Here is a 20,684-nt window from a genome sequence, read left to right as displayed (position 1 = left end):
TTTAGTAATTAGCTTTTCTTCTGATGAATTTAAGTACTTTCTCGCGCTGTTTATATCACAATGAGTGAGTCTACCTCTTGGAGAGCTGCACTTTCGCAGAGAATGTACTCTGGTACTTCATCGCCCAACACACAAAAACAGCAGATGCTTGTTTCTACCCATCCTATTTTCCTGAAATGATAACGGCAACTACAATGCCCCATACAGTATCCAGTGAAAGTTCCAGGTTTAAGAGCTTATATAGCAGTCTGCGGGATTGAAGGATAAATTGTTTTGTCTGCTTTTGTCGCGGACTTTCCATCCAAAGTCGTATAAATTTTGAGCCTTCTCAGTCGTAAAAACAAACGACAACTAGAGAATTGAAATTTGACACCCTCTGACTAAGGGTAGATTGGTATTAAAAATGGAAACTGTATATTTGTGAAGCTTCATCATCAAACTCACTAACCTTGCATTTGCCCTATTAAGGCATGACTTTGAAAATTATAGAAATCTCACAAGAGACCTCCCATACATTAAAAATTGTGATTTGCGCCCATGTGGCTGTTTGTGCAACATATAACTCAGTAAAATTTGAGGTATTTTAACACAACAAAATTTATTATTTTTATGAAGTAAGTTGACATTTCAAATGAACGATGACAGCCAACAAAACATTGTTTAAGGGGCATATCTGGAAAACAAACGCGACCACATTCACTTTAAAGTAAGTGTATCCATTTAATTGAAAAACTGATGCAAAAACTTCAGTTTCACCTGATCTTGAACACTTCTTTAATTTAGTGTTGCCGTCAAAAATATAGGTACGAAGTTGGAGCTGAATATTTGTAAGATTAAATATTCTTTTTGAATTCAATGAAATATTAACAACTTCCGGTTCTACAAAGCCGTAACGCAATATATACATATCAATTTTCTGAAGGACGCAAAATGATCTGAAAACATAATGAAACTTTAATGATTCGATGATATTCACTTCTTGAATATACATATACATATGTATGTATAATCGAATTGATTTGACTTAAGATGAAACCCTTCAAGAGTTATTCGAAAATTAAAATGCAGTCGAATGCGAAGCTAGAATTTCAATACCTTTCAATTTGTATTATTATTAATCAATAAAAGTGAACACGTTTCGGTTAGTACTGCGTTCGAAGCCTTCTACGAGCATTAAACTTCAAATAACAGAAAGATTGGTTTCTAATAGCGGTCGCTCTCGTCAAGAAATAACTAAATTTTGAATAAATTTCTGTCAAAAACAGATTCACCTCAAATTGGAAATATTCGGCCAGACGCCTTGAAAAGGATCTGCGCATAGATACATACGCGTGTGCAATTCCAATGATGTACGCATATCAAATATTGAGTATAAATAAATGCCGACTTTTTGTTTTTCTAATAACGAAGGGGGTCTAGACCTGAAATCACCTTCACACATCCGCTACTGATGGACACATACATGCATATTGTTTATTACAAAAAACCACGCAAGAAAGATATGTGCATACATATGTTTCTAGATGCGTGCACATGGCGAATACTATTAAAAACTCCCCTTTATGCAATGCGTAAAATGAGAGAAAACGGAGCAACCCTTATCATTCATTTGGCGACAACAAGATTTTCTTTAGGTTCGTAAGTCGAAAATCCTGGCCTGATGGTTGAATAAATGAATATGTGTAATCGCATACGATTCGGGAATATGTTCGCGTTTGCATCTTGCATCCATAAATAGAAAAACTTGCATGGATACCGAACACCAATATATGTATGCACATGTACGTATATATATTAATAAAATGTACCCTTGCATTCATCCAACACACAGTTATATTCAAGGCGAATTCATGTTATTCATTTGCTTACATTCGCCTTGTCTATATTTAAGCCGGGATTATCCTTACTGAAATAAAATAAAAGTATATGCATATAAAAATGTCCCGTGCAATATTATTTTTTCATTCATTCTAAACAAGAAATAAATATATTTTTCGTCAACGAGGAACATTTTAAGATGCCTTAATTACAAAAAAGCACATCGTGGTGGAAGTAACAGTCCTTGGTTGAAATAAATCCGGGGCATTCCGGTAACGTAGACCCGACTTTCGTAGAAATTTCATTTGTTCAAACTACATAGACGGTAAATTTTTGTTTATTTCAAAGCTTTTAGGCATGTTGAATGTAAGCAAATCTCAATCGCTTTATTGCATGCATGAGAGTAAGGTATAAAACTTGTACTGAATTAATAACATTATTGAATAACTAATTACAGTTAATTCAGGAGCTAAATGTACTTTCATTTAATGTTACTGCTTGAACACTTATGTATCTTAAAATACTAAAAACATATAAAGGAATTTCTTTTTGCACCGAGCGGTTGAAAAATCTTCTAGTTAATTGTAATAGAGGATGAAAACAATTGTTTAACGTATTTAGTATATGCATAAATGTTCAATTGAAATATATAAGAAATATTGAAAGTTTTTATTTAATACTATTTATTTCCTTAACTTTTTAGTTGCATGTGCAACATTGCGTATAAGTCGCCAGCACTTGTACGACACTTAACTTTAACTACTGGATTACGGAACAATTCGTCATCATTTTGTTTGCGCGGCTGATAGTGGTATACTTTGAGTTAATGCACTTTCATAGTTATTGCTGGGAGTACCTAGTACATTACGTTTTCGATTGTTAGCCACTTTACTACTACTGACACTTAATTGTGTTACCGCTGATGTAGTGGTACTAGTATTTCCAGTCATCATAATGGATATTGGATTCTTTTGAACGCAGCCATTGTTTTTTCGCGAACTCAGCGTTTGAGCACCGTTTGTGTTACTTGAAGGGCCAGTTGCTGCGGTGCCATTGATCGTAGTTGTTGGACTATAATCTCCACCTTCGTTAAGGTAAATATCCATGTGATCTACTGTGTCCGAGTTAGCGAAATTATGATCACGTCGATCACTTTTCTTCCAGAGATAATAAAACTGCACCAACTCTCGCATTGTACGTGTGCGCACCTTTAATAAGCCACAACAGTTGCATATTAATGATCCAATCCAGAAATCTTTTTGGGTTTGATACTTGCCTGATTTTGGCGTATTTTAAGAAAATCTTTGCCAAACTTTTGTATACCCTCCTCGAATTTATGGCACTCTTCTTCCGACCAAAGGCTCATCGAACCAGTTAGTGGGAGCGCATTTAGACGTTTGCGACGTAAGGCTTCTTTAAAATCATACCCGCACTGAACGAGCAAGTGAAGGGCCTGCATATAGGTAATTCATTATGGAATAGAAATTAGTACTAGTGATATTATAATTTTTTTACAAACAAACAAACGCACCTGCTCGTTATCTTTAATTACAGCAGATACATCACTGCTTTCACCGCTATGCGATTGAACTGTGCTTTGAACATTGTCCGCTTTGTGGTATGTGGAAGATTCTTTATTTTCAGCATCAATGCCATTTGGTGTTGATATTATAGGATCTATCGCGATGTCTGCTGCAATATTAGTCTGGTTAGATTCTTCGCCTTCTTCCTCGTTGTCTAGTAAACTTGGCTTAATATCCCGTGCTTTCAACAAGTATTCTTCAACTTGACGCTCGCTAACTTGACTGGGTTCCCAAATCAATTTATCTTCATTCTCATAAGGTAACACATCACCATACTGCGATAATCCATCTGGTATATTTGCTTGATATGATGGGCCTACCATTATGGTTTTCTTCACATAGTCAATGTCTAATTCCTCTTCTTCCTCCTCTTCTGCCTCATTTACTTCCTCCCCCTCGTCATCTTCATTATAAAGTAGGTCAAGCGGTGCTTCTAAAGAATTAAAATCAAAATATTAATGAGTATTAAATGTATAATTAAAATGGTAATTAAATGGTAAATTAAGCCGTAGCTGTTTTAGATAACTTCAGCTCAAACAATTAGCAAGTTATTACATCAAATATTCATATACCATATACATATACCTATTCCAGTTCCATCTCCTGAATTCAGTACTTCCGTAAAGGATTCTTCTGGATAAAGGTCCATTAGATGTGTGCGACGATTTTTAATTTTCTCAACATGCCCAATTGGCAAATCATTGTTCTCCACAAATGGTTCAAGCGTACAAGCATCCTGATCCGCTAACGATTCTTCAGTGCCCGATTTCGTCATTAATTTGTTGTCAGTGAGATCTTCGTCACCACTTTCGTCAATCAATATAACATCATTTGACGATCTTTCAATAGCATTCGGCTCAGTGCCATCAACTGCTTCCAATGTGGCATTTGTAAGGCCCTCCGTAGAACTTATTGCTGCCGTAGACTCACTACCAACCTTTTTGTGCTTTAAATGCTTACCCACTCCGGAGCTCTTCTTATTCTTCTTTCTCGATGGTCCGATGTGTGCAGGCACAGGGGGCGCTACCTGATATTTAGCCAACAACTCTTCTAAAGGCATTTCACTCTCCTCTTTCAAAGTAGCAATTTCATCATGTGGGTCCTGATGCTCCATGGCAGCCAATGCTTCTTCCTCGTTCAAAGTTTGTTCGTCGTCAAAGTCGTTCACCATCATATCAATGGATGGTTCAAATGTGGCATCACCACTGCTGTTACCTTGCGAGGTACATGAAGACGAAGCTGGTGATAGTGGAGCTGCAAAGGTTTCTAAAAGTGTTGATATCGCAATGGGCGATTTATTTCGGCGTTCGCGTTGTTTGCGCGGGACCGAATAGTCTGTTTGGTGATAAGTTTCCCCTGCAATCAAAGACAAATTTACATTTCTTGCTATATCCACTGCTGTTGTTGTGATTCCTTCTTTCACTTCTTCAAATTTATTGCAGCTTAATTGATCACTATCTGGCTCTGGAGACATTGCGCTTTGCAAAAAATTTTGCAATTAATACAAAAATATGAAAACTAGAATCTACAGCTCATTTAACTTTTACCAATCCTCAGTATAATTTCATTTTAATTCAGCGGCGTCAAATATAATTTAGCGCTGCACAAAAATATCCACGCCGTTAAAAATTTTCAGAGGCACAGAGGTGCAACTAATTAGTTAAAGGGATGTTATAGTTTTAAAACGGTACAATTAATACAAAATTACAGGTAAAAGTATCCCGAAAAAACCCACATTATTATTGGTAAACCTGATAATGGTAAACTTGATGAAAGTAAGCAAAGCCTTTGTGTCAATATTGCAAGTGGTTTTCCACCCCCTTTCGCTAATTATTTTTGTTTATTTTCTGTATAGACGCATTTGGGAGTGATTATGCATACTTGACTCGTGCAGTTGAAACCACAGTTTGCAGTGATCCGTGAGGATGTTTATAAGCATTCTTCCTTTGTTCTTTGAAAGATTTCTAAGTTATTTAAACCTTTTATTAATGATCGGCGAACCGTAAAACAAATCAAATTTTTTGTCACCTGCCTTAAATGAGTTAGCATTAATAGAAAACAGCGTCCAATAAAAAACTACTTATTATTACGAAAATTAACGCCTTTTATTTCAAATAATTTTATAGAATGAAAACATAAAAACAATATTATAAAACCATGTGTATGCGTTTGTACTTAACAGATTCTTATAGTATTTTTGCCCATCACGACAATGGCGCCTTCATCTTGTATTTCTTTGAGGGCATCTTCGAATTGCTCGCGAGTGATTAGCTAATAAGAAACGTTAGATATAATAAGAGTATGAAATAACTTAAAATAAAGATCCTTACAATTTGCGAAGCTTCTTTCACTTCTTTGAAAAGTTTCTGATACGGCACAGTTGGTACTTTGCCTTTTTTCTTCAAATTTTCCTTGATTGCCAAGACAAGATCTGCTCTTTTTTTGCGTGCAGCAGTGGATAAGCCAGTTGTCAGAATGCCAACGTCAATCTTGCCCGAGAGTGGATCTGTTGCAGATTGTTTTAAAGCTTCCCGATGCAATCTGTGCCATAAATATTATCAAATTATATACTTTTATAACACAAGTTTTCACCAAAAATTACCTCCAAGCCTCCTCCACATCTTGCACGCCTACAACACTACTTAGACGCACTTTGGCATGCGCTTCAGAAAGACGTATTAAACTTTCCAGTTGTCTAGGATACGCCGATATTTGACCACGGCGTGCACCAACTTTGCGCATATCAACATATGCTTGAATGAGGCGTTGTTGAGCTTCGTCCGATAATGTAGGCGAGCAATGTTCACGAGCGTAAGCAATATAGTCTCGTAATACACTTACATCCTGTACAATAGCTTTTTAATATGGTTTTTATAACAAAATACGATCAATAACTTACAAACATTGTATCTTCTTCTTCGTGACGCGTTACATAATAGAGCGATACAAGATGGTTAGCCAAACGGCGATCAAACTGTTCATCCTGTGGGTCTAGTACAAGGAAAATCAAATCAAATCTCGATAACAACGTGTGTGGCAACTGGACATTGTCTATTATATTCTTTTTTTTATTCCACTGTGATTCTGCTGGATTGGCAGCTGCCAAAATCGATGTACGTGCATTTAGCTGACAAATAATACCAGCTTTTGCTATGCTCAATGTTTGCTGTTCCATAACTTCATGTAACACACTGCGCGTAGAATCGTTCATTTTATCAAACTCATCGATACAACAAACACCATTATCAGCCAGCACCAAAGCTCCTCTAAAATGAAGCACAAAATCTAGTCACGAAATATTTAAAGTATATTAAAATACTTACGTTTGCAGCACTAACTGTCGTGTTTCTGGATCTTTTGTAATATAAGCGGTAAGACCAACCGCGGAAGAACCTCTACCGGAAGTGTACTGTGACCGCGGAACCAAATTGTAAACATATTGTAATAATTGAGACTTCGATGTACCTGGATCACCACACAAAAGCAAGTGAATTTCCGCTCTATAAATTAAGTAAAATTTAAATCAATTTAATTAAAACATGACGCAAAAACTTTACCTGAAGTTCTGCCTGCCCAAAGTTGAATGTTTCTTTTTTGTGCCACCAAATAATTGCAATAAAATACCTTTCTTGATGTCATCATTTTCATAAATAGATGGAGCTATTGCTCTTGACAAACGGTCGTAAATATCCGGCTTTTGGGAAAGCAAATGTAGCAATTCTACGCGCTCAGGTGTAAATATATGCATTTTTCTAAATATTTTCGGAAATTATTAAATAATACATATATATATAACAGGCATTTATTATGCATACCCCTCTTCATCTTCATATAAACGATTGCTATCAGCTTTGCGATAATGTACCACGTCGATGTGTGTTTTATAAACACTCTTGATAGTACGACCTCTGTCCTTCATGGGAACGGCGCGGTAAATACCCGTTACAGTGACTCGATCACCAGGCTGCACTTTGTCTACCAAATCATTGTGAGCATAAAGCAGCACATTGTGCGGCGTTTGTCCAGCAGCCATATCGTCCGGCGATTCTTGTAGTTTTATTAACTGCTTATCTGTGAACTCTGATCTATTGTGGACCAATCGAAAACAGTGATTTGTGTTACAATTCGTGCAAAGGGTTGGCTGTGCGATACGTCCCCTATCAACTTCGACCGATGCGCAGAATGCACAAATTATACATTTGAAAAAAGCTTCACGCATTTCTGGTATAACTCCGGATGTACGTATTACCATACCGCTAATACTTAACAATTGGTCCATGTCTTCTGGATTGAGAGAACGCATATTGCGAGTTTTATCGGCATTAAAAGGACGCACTTGAATCTGGTGTTCCAATACAGCCGCTGGGTAACGTTCAAAAAACATCTCATTCACAGCCATGTCAAAAGCCGGTATTACTTCTTGCGGATAGCAAATTAGTTGGCGATACAATGCTTCGTCGAATGTTTTTATGTGCGAGCAATTTACATTAAGATAGGGTTCTTCTAGAGTATGAATCTCCTCTAGCTTTTGCATATATATTGGCTGGTTTATATCTATGTTCTCGGATATTTCATCACGTTCTACATCAGGATCAATATAACGCATAAGAAAAACCTTAAACTTTGTTTTGCACTGATGAACTACAACATTGGTTCCCCAAACAACCATCTGCGGGGTTGCAGATGATTCTGAGACAGTGTCAGTGCCTTCAGATGGCTTTTCAGCTATTGGATCCAGCTATGAAGAAGAATGAAAGAAATTTGCATTTATGTTACACTTTCTAAACTCGGTAGATATTTACATTAGTGCCTCCAATAGCTACTTGACGCATTCGCTTATCGGTGCGTATATCGGGGCGTGCACGCAAAGGCGTCCCACGTATTCCCGATCGTGGAGTTCGGATTGAACCAATGGAACTAGGTGTCCCATAGTTCAAAGGAGAGCTTAGATCTATTTCACTCATTCCCAGCACCCGTGCAGGACTAGTTGCAGGTAAACTCAAACCACCCGGAGATGTTGGAGGCAAACTGATTTCCGATGGCTGCTGACTTTGTCGCTGAGTCGTAGGTCCCATGCGCATTGGTGTATCTGATGCATCCCGCTCTACTATCGGGTCTTATGAAATGTATGACAAACTTTTAGTATAAGAACCACATCATTTCATGTAAACTTACTTCGCGTCGGAGTTCGGTCACCCTGACCTCTTGGGGTAAGACCACCTTCAGTAGTTGGAGCTGGACTTGACATTTCAATCTAAGTTGTTCTTCCAAAGGTACTATATATTCGAAACTAATGTAAAATTAAATTTTTATTTGCGCTTCGCTACTGAACTCACGCTGTAAATGGGAATGTAAGCGCATTTGACAAATACAATCGCGCCAAAATACGGTTTCATATTCCAAAAGCAGGGCTGCATTCGATACTTTTTATTGTAATTGTTATCGGGTTTTTATTCCAACTATCGGGCAGGAGACCTACCGATATCAATAACAAATGTGTTCACATTTCTGTTAAGCAAATCATTATGAATCGCTTAACACCAGAACAATGCTTCCAAACTGTAAAACTAAAAAAAAAAATATTTCGCTAAGTTCATAGAGCGAAGTGTTGAAGAAGACGCCTAAACGTCGACTCGTTGTCATTCTCAATATATTGGCCTTTCAAACCAAACGACCATCGTTTGCATCGTATTTTTAATTAGTGGGTTCATCAGATTTATTGGAAAATCAGTCAAAAATTGGAGTAATTGAACGCCTTGTAGCAGCGACGGACATATTCGGGTAAGATGTTTCACAAAATAAATGCCATGAAATTTTCTACCAGAATATCATAAAAAAAATCATTCCAACCTACCTCTTCGAATGACGATTTTTAACCAAGGATTATAGAATACCTGTACTCAATTTGCCTTGGTGAAAAGGTGATAGATTTCCAGGTTTGATCTTTAACTATGGTAAACAAGAAAATTGTGCGGGGAACTTTGGCTGCCACATCACTTGGGGATTCGACAGCCGAGTTCTGCACAATCATTTCACATCTATTGACACCAAGGATGATAGAACAGAACACTTTCTGGCCACGGCGAATTCCGCAAAAAAACTGCATTTGAAGGCATTCCATTAATTTGTGCTTCGCAATTTAACATGTAGCACTTCGTTTTCATTAGTTTGTTTAGTTTAAATCTCACAAATCACAGTGTTAACAAGCCATTTACTGAATTTTCACAAAGATGTAATTTCTCGTCCTTTTGTTTGTTTCGTATATGCAGGGGACTCAACGTTAGACTTGTCAAAATCGCGAAAAAAAGTAACTGCTTTGGGAAGACGTCATCTTCAGTATACAATTTTCATGAGTCGTTGTTCAGACGGCAACGAAGTGACATTCATTTTTTTCGTATATCACCAACAGAATCTGTTTTTTTGTAAACACGTCCCTAGTGACTTCAGCTTGACAGTTGATTCTGTCAGTTTCGTTCAGAACCGAATAACAATCTCATCTTTAAAATCTTTGCACCACTGGTTTTTAAAACCAACGATAGTGATGAAAAATTAAAACTATTATTTGTTTACGTTTATTACACAGAAATTGAATGGGAATATCGCTTTCTATTTAACCAACTTTATTAAATTATTATTTTTATAAAATAATATTTGGTATTTTCATATAATACACAATTTTTCCTTTTTTTCTGTTGTGTTAGGATATCTGGCGGTACAACATCCAATGGATTTTTTATTCCAAATGTTCGACTGCGTCACTTAAAAACGAAAAAAGAACTTATGTATTTTAAATTTCGGAAAATGTTCGCAAACAAGGCAAACATGTATATACGTAGACAAAGCAAAAAGCAAAAATCATTATAATAATAAAATAAAATTGTTTTTTGTCTATCAAAAATTATTTTTATTATTACCGTCTTTATAATTTCTGGCATCACTGGACCAGGCAGGTGTTTGTGTACGTGTGGTTTGTGTTTCGCATTGCTTTTCGTTGTCAACGTCAACGTTGAGTTGACTGGACGTCAAAGTGATAAAGTCGAGTTTGTTTTACAATTAATTTTGATTTTCTTAGTTTATGGGAGCAAAATTATCTGTATTACTATAATAAATTTAAAAAAATAATAATAAAAAATAGAAAAACGTAAAAGCATGCATTTGAGAAAAGTAAATAGCATACGCTGAATTGGGATTGCATGTAACAAAATTAGTAAAGGTTTTAAATAAGGTCATAACTAACAAAATAAACACTGAATTGAGCCACTGGTATAAAGGAAAAGAAAACGATACCAATAATTTGATTGATAATCGGTTTTTACCTTCATAGTAAACACTTCTGTTTGCTATTAGAAGTGGATCAAGAGTCATATAACCGTAAACCGTGGAGTGGCTGAAGTGAAGTTGCAGTGAGATTACTACAAAAACATGTCGAACGAAGATATGCTATATGCAAAGGTATTTATTATTCGCCGCTTTTCGGCTGTCTGCTTGAGTGATTGCTTGTTGGCGGCTGCAGCCCTACAAGTGCAAGTACAATTTGTTGACAAGTTGGATGGCCGACGAGTGGTTGCATGTATATATGTAAACTAGGTATTGGTGCACTTCAATTATCTTGGTGAAACTCTATTCCTTTCAAATCTTGCTTAACTAGAAGTATTCTTATTTGCAATCGATTCTTTAAGTGAAGTGCATACTAAGATAGAATTCCAATTTGACGATTTTCTAATAGGATTGAAATTGTTTAGTTATAGCTGACGTAAATATAAAAACACCTTATGATGCTAATGGTAAAAATAATTTATATAGTATAACTTTAGATAAAGGTGAGGTGATGAATCAGTGAGCTAAAAATGCAAAAAGACTATTTTCATTGATAACTTTAACAAAACAATAACAATATATAGTCTATGCGTTTAGCGCTTGATTGTAGTACTCCTAGTATCTTGAAATATAAAGCAATTGCAATAAAAATATGTAATACGAATATTGTCAAAGTCCCCAAATGTATACACACAAGTTCCCGCATGTAGAAGATAGTTTTTTTTTTTGTGAAAATGCTATAAATAATAAATAAAGTAAAATAAATAATTTTTGTAATTTTAGGGTTCCAAAATTTGGGTACCGCACCCAGAGCAGGTATGGGAAAGTGCTACAGTTCAACGGGATTATCACAAAGGCGACATTACTATACAAATTATCAAAGATTCTGGCAGTTCAGTCGAACTCTCCATAAAACCCGACGGAAGTAATTTGCCACCATTAAGAAATCCCGCCATACTAATCGGACAAAATGATCTGACGGCTATGTCCTATCTTCATGAACCAGGCGTGTTACACAATTTGAAAGTACGTTTCTGTGAACGACAAATTATTTACACATACTGTGGCATCATACTAGTGGCCATAAATCCGTATGCCGAACTTCCACTTTATGGTCCAAGTATAATACGTGCTTATCGCGGTCGATCGATGGGTGAGTTAGAGCCACATATATTTGCCTTAGCTGAGGAAGCATATACAAAACTTGAGCGAGAAAAATGCGATCTTAGCATAATTGTGAGTGGAGAATCGGGTGCTGGTAAAACAGTATCTGCAAAGTATGCGATGCGTTATTTTGCAGCAGTTGGAGGGTCTGAATCTGAAACGCAAGTTGAGCGCAAAGTACTTGCTTCATCTCCAATAATGGAAGCTTTCGGAAACGCTAAAACTACGCGCAATGATAATAGTTCGCGTTTTGGTAAATTTACGAAACTACTTTTTAAAAATAATATGAGTGTAATGAATCTTACGGGAGCAACAATGCACACTTATTTGCTGGAAAAATCACGTGTCGTATTTCAAGCACCTGGTGAGCGAAACTATCACATTTTCTATCAACTCTGTGATGCGCGAGATATACATCCTGAGCTAATACTAGGTAAATTTAAATTTAAATTAAATTTTTAAAATTATTTTTACTTTTATCACAACTTAACTAATCTTATTTACTTCGAATTTAGATCATCAAGACAAGTTTGAATACCTAAAAATGGGACAATCGCCCGATATTGATAGAGTTTCAGACAAAGAACAATTCAGGGATACCATCCAAGCTATGACTGTGCTGGGTTTCAGCAACTTGCAGGCAAGACAAATATTTGTTAATCTTGAAATCGACACTTATTTTTATATTCCAGATAACAGATATCTTAAATATTCTTGCCGGCATATTGCATCTAGGCAATATAAAATTTATTCCGCAGTGCAAAAAAGGGACCGATGAAATAGATCCTGATGGTTGTGAAATTTTTGTACGTAGTAAAGTTAATTATTAAAAAAAATGTGTCAAAACCAATTTGTTTATTTCAATAAGCATAATGATCTGCACCTCCATGTGGCTGGCGAGATGTTAAAGATTAACTCGGATGATTTACGGAAATGGTTGAAGACACGTCAAATTGAATCAGTTAATGAGAACGTACTTATACCGAATAGTGTTGCCACTGCACAAGCGGCCAAAGATGCACTCGCAAAACACATATATGCTAAACTCTTTCAGTACATTGTGCTAGTAATTAATAAAAGCCTAAACACTGCTAGTCGAAAGCAAAACAGTTTTATTGGCGTGTTGGATATTTACGGGTTTGAGACTTTCGAAGTGAATTCGTTTGAACAGTTTTGCATTAATTATGCAAATGAAAAGCTGCAGCAACAATTCAATCAACATGTTTTCAAATTGGAACAGGAGGAGTATTTGAAAGAAGGCATAACATGGACAATGATTGACTTCTACGATAATCAGCCATGTATAGACTTAATTGAATCTAAGTTGGGAGTTTTAGATCTTTTGGACGAGGAATGTCGAGTAAGTTTATTTTGAAGAACGAAGAAACGTGGATTAGTATTATTTGTATGTCGATATTTTTTTATTCTGTTAACAGATGCCAAAAGGAAGTGACGAAAGTTGGGCTGGGAAACTGATTGAAAAATGCAATAAATATCCACACTTTGAAAAGCCACGTTTTGGCACTACAAGTACACATTAACTACAATGCTGGCATGCACATAAAAATATTCAACTAAACTGTATGTACACATGTTTTTTCAGGCTTTTACATCAAACATTTTTCCGACACCGTTGAATATGATGTATATGGATTTCTTGAAAAGAATCGGGACACTGTGTCGAAAGAACTTGTCAATGTTATACGCCAATCGGAGATGTCCTTATGCAAACAATTGATGGAGATGGAAGAAGTCGATACGCTGTGCGCAGATGCAGCGAAGGTAACAACACTTGGTGGACGAGTGGTAATCAGCGCGGCTAGGCAACAGGTCAGTTAATTGGTTGTGGAAAAATATATAGATTGAAATATTCTAAAGTGCATATGAAGTATTTTTTTAGGTTTACTTCAAGTACTCAACATTAATTATTAATAAAATGGTGCTCTAATTTGTAAACATTTTAATATGTATACATGTATTCGTATTGTTCTTTTCCTCTTTTTCGTCAACGGCTGGTTTGATTGATCGATGACAAAATGATGTCGTAATTTACGTGGATATAGTTAACCGCCGACAACCGCAAACGAGTTAGTGCGCTTAATAGCATTTAAATGTTGTTATCTAACAAAATATTACTTTAAAACTAATTTTAATTTATTCTAAAACTAACATAGATTTGTATTCTATGGTGAAATTAATATAACTAATTGGGTTAATCATCCATTGGTATGCGCATGCGTGTGTTTTCATGATTTGTATCTTTATCCTAACACATCTCTTTAAAGCAAAAAAGGGCTCGTTGCGTAAAAGATTTTAACATTCAGTCAATCTTAACTAGCTTTCGCTTTTATATACAGACATACATACATATTTAAGTTTCTTCACTCACGTTTTATCGCTACATTCTAGATCGCTCCATCAAAACAACACCGTCGTTCAGTTGGCTCACAGTTTAGAGAAAGCCTGTCGTCGTTAATATCTACATTGCATGCCACTACACCACATTACGTGCGTTGCATAAAGGTGAGTGTTTTCAGATATTTTCTGTTTTATGTATTTCTAACTTGAAGCTTGCATACCTACGTATTACGAAAACTGGCAGAAATATATATGTTAATTCATCACAATGTCTTGCCACTCTTTGAAAATTACATATATTTTACCAATTTCATTTTTTTGCTATTCAAAAATTTTTTTCATGACTTATTTGATCAAAAAAATGTTAATAAATAAAAACGATAATGTATAATGCAATAAACTGTTTTGATGGCTTCCAAATATTTAGTTTACATATTTTTATTTTGTGAGCTTGTGGCCGGTTTTACAATAAAACAGCAAATTTATTATTGCTTTAAAGATGACTTCTAATTAAGATCGCAATATCCATAGACAAGTAAATAAGAGCAATAATAAATTTGGTTGATTTATTGTTGAACCGATTTTGAGCTATCAAAATACAGAAAAAATATATAATTATTAGCCTGATTTCCAAATTCAGTGATAAAATTTAATATAGGAAACGCTTTTCTAAAAGTGGTTAATTTTCGTCGTATTTTTGAGTATTTACGCTCTTATTCCTTCTTCTCAACCCCTAGCCCAACGAAGACAAAGTGGCCTTCAAGTGGGAGGCCGCAAAAATTGTGCAACAATTGCGTGCTTGTGGTGTACTTGAAACAGTGCGTATCTCTGCTGCTGGTTTCCCATCTCGCTGGTCCTACCATGATTTTTATATGCGCTATCAGTTACTATGCCACCGTTCTTTGGTCAACAAAAATGAGTTGAAACAATCGTGCCACAATATTATCACCAAATGGATTATTGACCCAGACAAATATCGTTTCGGCAATACGCAAATATTTTTCCGTGCTGGCCAAGTTGCCTTCTTGGAGCAGGTGCGCGCGAACTTGCGTAAAAAGTACATAACGACTATTCAGTCGGTGGTGCGTCGGTTCATACATCGCCGTCGCTTTCAGCGATTGCAGCGCACAGCGCTCGGTATACAACGTTATGCGCGCGGTTACTTGGCGCGCCAGAAAGCGCAACATATGCGCGAGGAACACGCAGCTGTCGTTATATCGAAGTATGCTCGCGGTTGGCTGTGTCGTCGGCGCTATTTGCGATTACGCCATACTATTTGTGGCATACAACAGTATGCACGTGGCATGTTGGCACGCCGGCGCTTTCAGGAGGCTATGGATCATTATCGCGCTGTGCAAATTCAACGATTCGTGCGTGGCTATTTGGCGAGACGTGCTTATCTGAAGAGGCGCCATGCTATCATTGTCTGCCAATCAGCAGTGCGGCGATTTTTGGCGCGTCGACAATTTAGGAGTCTAAAGGCTGAAGCGAAAACTATTTCGCATATTCAAAAAAGGTATAAGGGACTCGAAAACAAAATCATATCTATGCAACAGAAAATTGATGAGCTGAATCGCGAAAACGGTAGTCTAAAATCAAAGTCGAGTGAAATTTCTGTGCTCAAGTAAGTGTATTTAAGATATCCACATTTTGCATAAATAAATAAAAAATAATAAATAACAATTTATTAACAGAATGAAGCTTGAAGTGAAAAAAACGTTAGAGCTCGAGGTGCGTAACCTCAAATCAATCGTAGCTGAAAAGGATCAGAATTTGACTGCACTAAACAAGCAATTGGAGCTTGAGCGCGATGAAAAAATGCAATTGCTAGAGGAGAAAGACCACTCCGAGGAAGATTGGGTGCGACAAAAGCAGGCTTGGCGCATGGAAAATATCGAATTGCGTAAACAGATCGATGACATGATCGAAATGGCCAAGAATGTCGAAACAAAAGCCAATTTGCGCAGCGAACGATCGTTCTCTGAAGTTGAAACCAACGAAATAAATGAGGCTTATCAGCGTGCAATTAAGGAGAAAGAAATCATAGAAAATGAGAACTATATGCTTAAGGAAGAGTTGAGCCGACACTTGAAACCCAATGGCACACGTGAAAATAATCAGCATTCACGTTCCGTAAGTAACGCATCGAGCCAAAATGAAGACGACGTCGGCTATGTTTCCGCAAAGAATACGCTCGAGCTGAAACGTAACCAAGGTGGAGAGAACGCAAATCAAATATCACCAGAAACATTTACTACAATCGGTAAATTAGTTGAGTTAAATAAATTACACATTTCACACATATAAATACTTGCAGAAACTACATCAACACCGAAATCGGGTCAGACAAGTTTAATTTTAAAATTACGCAGCATTCTCGAAGAGGAGAAAAAGAAAAATAAATTGTTAAATGAACAATTGGAACGCCTAATGAAACGAAACAGACAAACTGAAGATTCTATTCGGTATATAATGAATAATATACTATTTAATTGGATTTTATACATATTTATTATTTTTTTAATGCACAGGGTTTCGGAACTGGAGGTGGAAAATGAAAAATTACGCAGCGACTATGATCTGTTGCGCAGCAGCATCCATCATGGATCCGAGATGCACGAATTAGAAGGTAAGTTAGAAATCCAATTCTGATGTTAGTAGTATTGGTGTATTGACAAGCACCTTAGGCAAACCACTTTAACAAATTACCATTTTATAGCTCAATATCAAGCATTGCAAGAGGAATTACGGCGCCGTCGTGATGAGTGCATTCAACTCAAGGCAGTATTGCAACAGCAAAGCCAATCGCTTAAGTCCTTGGGCACAACCGGCGTTTCCCTGCGTGGTGTAGATCTAAAGAACTTGAATGACAATGAATTGATCGAGGCTTTCCAAGCACAAAAGCTGGTTAATCGGTAAGGAACAATAAACATACCAAGTAGAATATTAAATTACTAAGAGCTTCTAGCTTCAAATCGGCTGTGAGCTAGCTGAAGGTATTACAGGATTTTTTCAATTTGCGCCAAATCCCAAAATCAAAAAAATTGCTATTGTTTTTAATTTAGTTTCACAAGCGAGTGTTTGTATTTTTTTTTACTATATTTTAACTACATAACCTTTGCCACAGCCAATTGGAATCTGAATTGAGTGCCTTAACCGAAGAGAATAACGCACATCTTGCTGATTTAACACGGCAAATTGATGAATTGCGCCACGAAAAGGCACAACTACAGGAACTACTGCACAATGGGCTGGAAGTTGACGACAGTAACATTGAGTTATTGCGCCAGAATGAACGCTATCTACGCTATGAACTGCAGCGTTCATTTGTCCAATACTCACAGTTACAGGTGAGCAAATAAATGTCTTTAGTCTAATACGGGTGTAATTACCATGCAATTATTTTCGGTAATTAGGAGGAAATGAATGCTGTAACTCGCAAATTTGATGCGCTAAAGCAGGGTAACGATAAGTTAATGTTCAAGCTTCAAGAACATGGAATTCCTCAAGATGGCAATAATAAAGAAAGCGATAAAAAAGCTGTGGCGAGTGTGAGTAAACAGAGGATCCAAAATTATCAAGGTAAGCATAAGTGCAGCTAACACTTATTTATATATTGTACGTATATACATCTATACATCTATATGAGCATAGGCATTTACAATAAGTACTTGTTTTAGAAAGAAAAATTGAATATTTCAACTCCATTATTCGTTGTGAATTTATATTTAAAGGTGTCATGAAGTTCCGCATTGAAGACGTGGATAAGATACTTCAACGTCTGGTAGGTGGTATGACACCGCGACTTGCTATTGGACTGTTGCCAGGCTTTCCCGCTTACGTAATATTTATGTGCATTCGGTAAGAACGAAATATTTAAATAAAGATTATTACTTTCCATAATATTTATAATTTAATTTTCGTGGCAGTTATACCGATCTGATAAATGCTGATGACGACGTACGTGAGCTGCTAAGTAAATTTGTGATGCAAATCAAAAAAATTCATCGTAATCCCAATGTCATCGAAATGCGATCGCTCTGGTTGGTTAATTCCATCACGTAAGTGGAACCAATTTATAAAAATAAACATGATTACCACAGAGTAATATCGGGTAATTTAATGTCTTTAAACTTGTTCAATCTATAGGCTGCTCAATTTATTGAAACAGTATGGTGATGTTGAAGAATATGTCAAATTCAATACAGAAAAACAAAATCAACAACAACTAAAGAACTTTAATCTGTATGAGTATCGCCGCGTTATATTAGACATAATTATCAGCCTATACCAGGTGTTGGTGAAGCAGATACAGACCTTGCTTGAGCAATATATAGTGCCTGCCATACTCGATAATGACGAAATCCAGCGTAGCAGGCAGGTGCAAGGTGTGCGTGGCCGTACTGCCTCAATGGATTCGACGTCATCACCCGAGCATGGCAAAGTAGCTGCTTGGAAGCTGCTCATCAATCACCTGGAACAATTTTACAAGCAATTCCAACACTTTGGCTTAGATCGCTGTTACTCGGAGCAGATTTTCCATCAATTACTGTTCTTCATTTGCGCTGTAGCGTTGAATTGTCTGATGTTGCGCGGTGATATTTGCATGTGGGAGACCGGTATGATAATACGATATAATTTAGGATACATTGAGGATTGGGTGCGAAGCAAAAAAATGGTACGTGGCTTAGAGTAGTTGTGTTGATGAAATGATGATTAAAAAAGTGATATATGTATTTTTTACTTGCTTTTCTTTAAAAAAAAATATTTGATTATAGTCGACTGATGTGTTGGCACCATTGGCTCCGCTCAATCAAGTCTCACAACTGCTACAATCCCGCAAGAGCGAACAAGACGTGCAGAGTATTTGTGATTTATGCACATCATTGAATACAGCACAAGTGTTGAAGGTAAAACAGATTGCGAAATGCGTAGAAGTATTTAAAGTGTATACTTATTTGTGTTTAAAGAGAATGTAGAACCAAATATGTACAATATATAAAACTATATTTGATTTAACTATTTCAAGGTGATGAAATCATACAAATTGGATGATTATGAGAGTGAAATAACGAACACATTTTTGGAGAAACTCACCAAAAAGCTAAATGAGCGTCCAATGGTAAGTTCTTACCTCTTTACTTTTCCTGCCGTAATCAGAATGCTAATTGAAATTTTTCGATTTCGTGTTCTCAGATTAAAAACGACGAATTTACTATGGATCAGAAATTCATACATCCTTTCAAAGTCGTTTTCAAGTACAGTGATGTGAAATTGGAAGATATTGAATTGCCGAAACATTTAGGTCTTGAAGATTTACTCACAAAAATCTAATTGAACCGTAAACGGATGCGCTACCACACAAATGTGTGATAATACTGAACATTAACAGCCTAATTGATCCACCCTCCGACGAAAAACAACAAAATCATACACAAATACTACATTTATGCAGACAAATTCGCTTAGAATTAGTAAAATCATTGAGAATTTCAGGAAAAACATGGTAATCTTAAATGTTATTGTTGTTATAGAAAAAAGTGTACCTTGCGCAGCTTGTTGCCATTGAAAAACACATATTCAAGTAATGATAATGAGAACTTATGAATATTCTCTTATACAACAGAGTATTGTAAATGTAAAATACCTAAAAAAGTAGTGCTAATATATATATATACAAAGAAAATGCATAGCATATTCTTAAATTACTAAATATTTACATTTTAATTAATTTAAATTATTTGTGTTATCATAAATTAATCTATTATATTTAAAAAAACTATACGTATATTTATGAAGACTTGTCTTGAAAAAATGCAAAATTAGAAAAAATGTACTTCCATTGCCAAGCCTTAGAGGTTATCAACAATGAACGCAGAACCTATTTATATATGTATTTATCCCTATTAGTTAATTTAGTCCTCGCCGAATCAATATATGCATATTTAGATGTGTAGTACTATAGGTAACCCCTCCTGGTACTCGATAGTATTATTGGAATGAATTATGTTTGAATTTATATACTATACAATTTAATTCAGAAATTGAAGATATTTTGAATTTTTTTGGGTCTGTAGTTAATGAGGGAACGTTTTGAATATATTAATAACGATAATGATGGTAAAACCACAGCAACGTAGTTGCCTTATTGTTGGTTAGCAGCAACAGCAATAACTGAGTATGTGTTAGTGAGAAATCGTACATGTGATAACTAAAAAGAGAATGGATTATTTATACACATACATACATGCATACTTACATATGTGAATTTAAAAAGACATTACATCTTTAGACATATTTATTATACACATATACATTTATTATATATACTGATATAAAATCCAACTGCCCGCACTAAAAAGTTTAGCAAATATTTGTTTTTTGTTTACACCCTTTTGTTTTTACTTGAAAGCCATTTGCGTATTATACTCCATATGTGTTAGT

At 36.0% G+C, this 20,684-nt stretch overlaps 3 protein-coding genes across 4 annotated transcripts; 1 reads left to right on the top strand and 2 right to left on the bottom strand.

Moving 5' to 3' along the window:
• Positions 1–2,139: 2,139 nt before the first annotated feature.
• On the bottom strand, positions 2,140–4,979 carry LOC128866247 (mesoderm induction early response protein 1). Its single transcript, XM_054106832.1, has 4 exons — positions 3,987–4,979; positions 3,350–3,834; positions 3,095–3,271; positions 2,140–3,026 (listed from the first exon to the last, which is right to left on the bottom strand). The coding sequence occupies exons 1-4, from the start codon at positions 4,873–4,875 to the stop codon at positions 2,604–2,606; spliced, it is 1,974 nt and encodes a 657-aa protein (XP_053962807.1). The 5' UTR covers positions 4,876–4,979; the 3' UTR covers positions 2,140–2,603.
• A 508-nt stretch (positions 4,980–5,487) lies between these two features.
• LOC128867563 (DNA replication licensing factor MCM4) lies at positions 5,488–8,774 on the bottom strand. Its single transcript, XM_054108924.1, has 9 exons — positions 8,577–8,774; positions 8,204–8,517; positions 7,217–8,139; positions 6,959–7,153; positions 6,725–6,901; positions 6,301–6,667; positions 6,004–6,245; positions 5,732–5,942; positions 5,488–5,672 (listed from the first exon to the last, which is right to left on the bottom strand). Exons 1-9 carry the CDS (start codon positions 8,647–8,649, stop codon positions 5,577–5,579), a joined length of 2,598 nt encoding a protein of 865 aa, XP_053964899.1. The 5' UTR covers positions 8,650–8,774; the 3' UTR covers positions 5,488–5,576.
• Positions 8,775–10,387: 1,613 nt separating this feature from the next.
• On the top strand, positions 10,388–20,611 carry LOC128868149 (unconventional myosin-Va). Of its 2 annotated transcripts, XM_054109916.1 has the most exons (22): positions 10,388–10,853; positions 11,502–12,315; positions 12,398–12,522; positions 12,575–12,688; positions 12,751–13,242; positions 13,319–13,412; positions 13,486–13,712; positions 13,946–13,969; positions 14,292–14,405; positions 14,978–15,864; positions 15,935–16,503; positions 16,558–16,705; positions 16,772–16,869; positions 16,960–17,155; positions 17,368–17,590; positions 17,657–17,822; positions 17,975–18,101; positions 18,170–18,301; positions 18,390–18,918; positions 19,019–19,150; positions 19,270–19,362; positions 19,437–20,611. In XM_054109916.1, the coding sequence occupies exons 1-22, from the start codon at positions 10,824–10,826 to the stop codon at positions 19,572–19,574; spliced, it is 5,472 nt and encodes a 1,823-aa protein (XP_053965891.1). In that variant the 5' UTR covers positions 10,388–10,823; the 3' UTR covers positions 19,575–20,611. The 2 variants fall into 2 exon arrangements, with proteins under 2 accessions (XP_053965891.1, XP_053965892.1); XM_054109917.1 differs by lacking the exon at positions 13,946–13,969.
• The last annotated feature ends 73 nt before the right edge of the window (positions 20,612–20,684 follow it).

The sequence above is a fragment of the Anastrepha ludens genome, chromosome 6 (assembly GCF_028408465.1).
Source record: "Anastrepha ludens isolate Willacy chromosome 6, idAnaLude1.1, whole genome shotgun sequence".
In the NCBI taxonomy this organism is placed as follows: Eukaryota; Metazoa; Arthropoda; class Insecta; order Diptera; family Tephritidae; genus Anastrepha; species Anastrepha ludens.
Note: the sequence above shows the minus strand (reverse complement) of the source record. Positions and strands in the feature narration are given on the sequence as shown.

Excerpts from the sequence above, each read along its gene's own strand:
- LOC128866247 (XM_054106832.1), bottom strand. The coding sequence starts at position 4,875 with ATGTCTCCAGAGCCAGATAGTGATCAATTAAGCTGCAATAAATTTGAA. Across the intron at positions 3,835-3,986 it reads AGGAGATGGAACTGGAATAG|AAGCACCGCTTGACCTACTT; the intron begins GTATATGTATAT and ends TTAATTCTTTAG. Across the intron at positions 3,272-3,349 it reads TAATTAAAGATAACGAGCAG|GCCCTTCACTTGCTCGTTCA; the intron begins GTGCGTTTGTTT and ends ACCTATATGCAG.
- LOC128867563 (XM_054108924.1), bottom strand. The coding sequence starts at position 8,649 with ATGTCAAGTCCAGCTCCAACTACTGAAGGTGGTCTTACCCCAAGAGGT. Across the intron at positions 8,518-8,576 it reads TGACCGAACTCCGACGCGAA|ACCCGATAGTAGAGCGGGAT; the intron begins GTAAGTTTACAT and ends ACATTTCATAAG. Across the intron at positions 6,246-6,300 it reads AAGAAGAAGATACAATGTTT|GATGTAAGTGTATTACGAGA; the intron begins GTAAGTTATTGA and ends GCTATTGTACAG.
- LOC128868149 (XM_054109916.1), top strand. The coding sequence starts at position 10,824 with ATGTCGAACGAAGATATGCTATATGCAAAG. Across the intron at positions 16,504-16,557 it reads AGAAACATTTACTACAATCG|AAACTACATCAACACCGAAA; the intron begins GTAAATTAGTTG and ends AAATACTTGCAG. Across the intron at positions 18,102-18,169 it reads GTAATATTTATGTGCATTCG|TTATACCGATCTGATAAATG; the intron begins GTAAGAACGAAA and ends TTTTCGTGGCAG.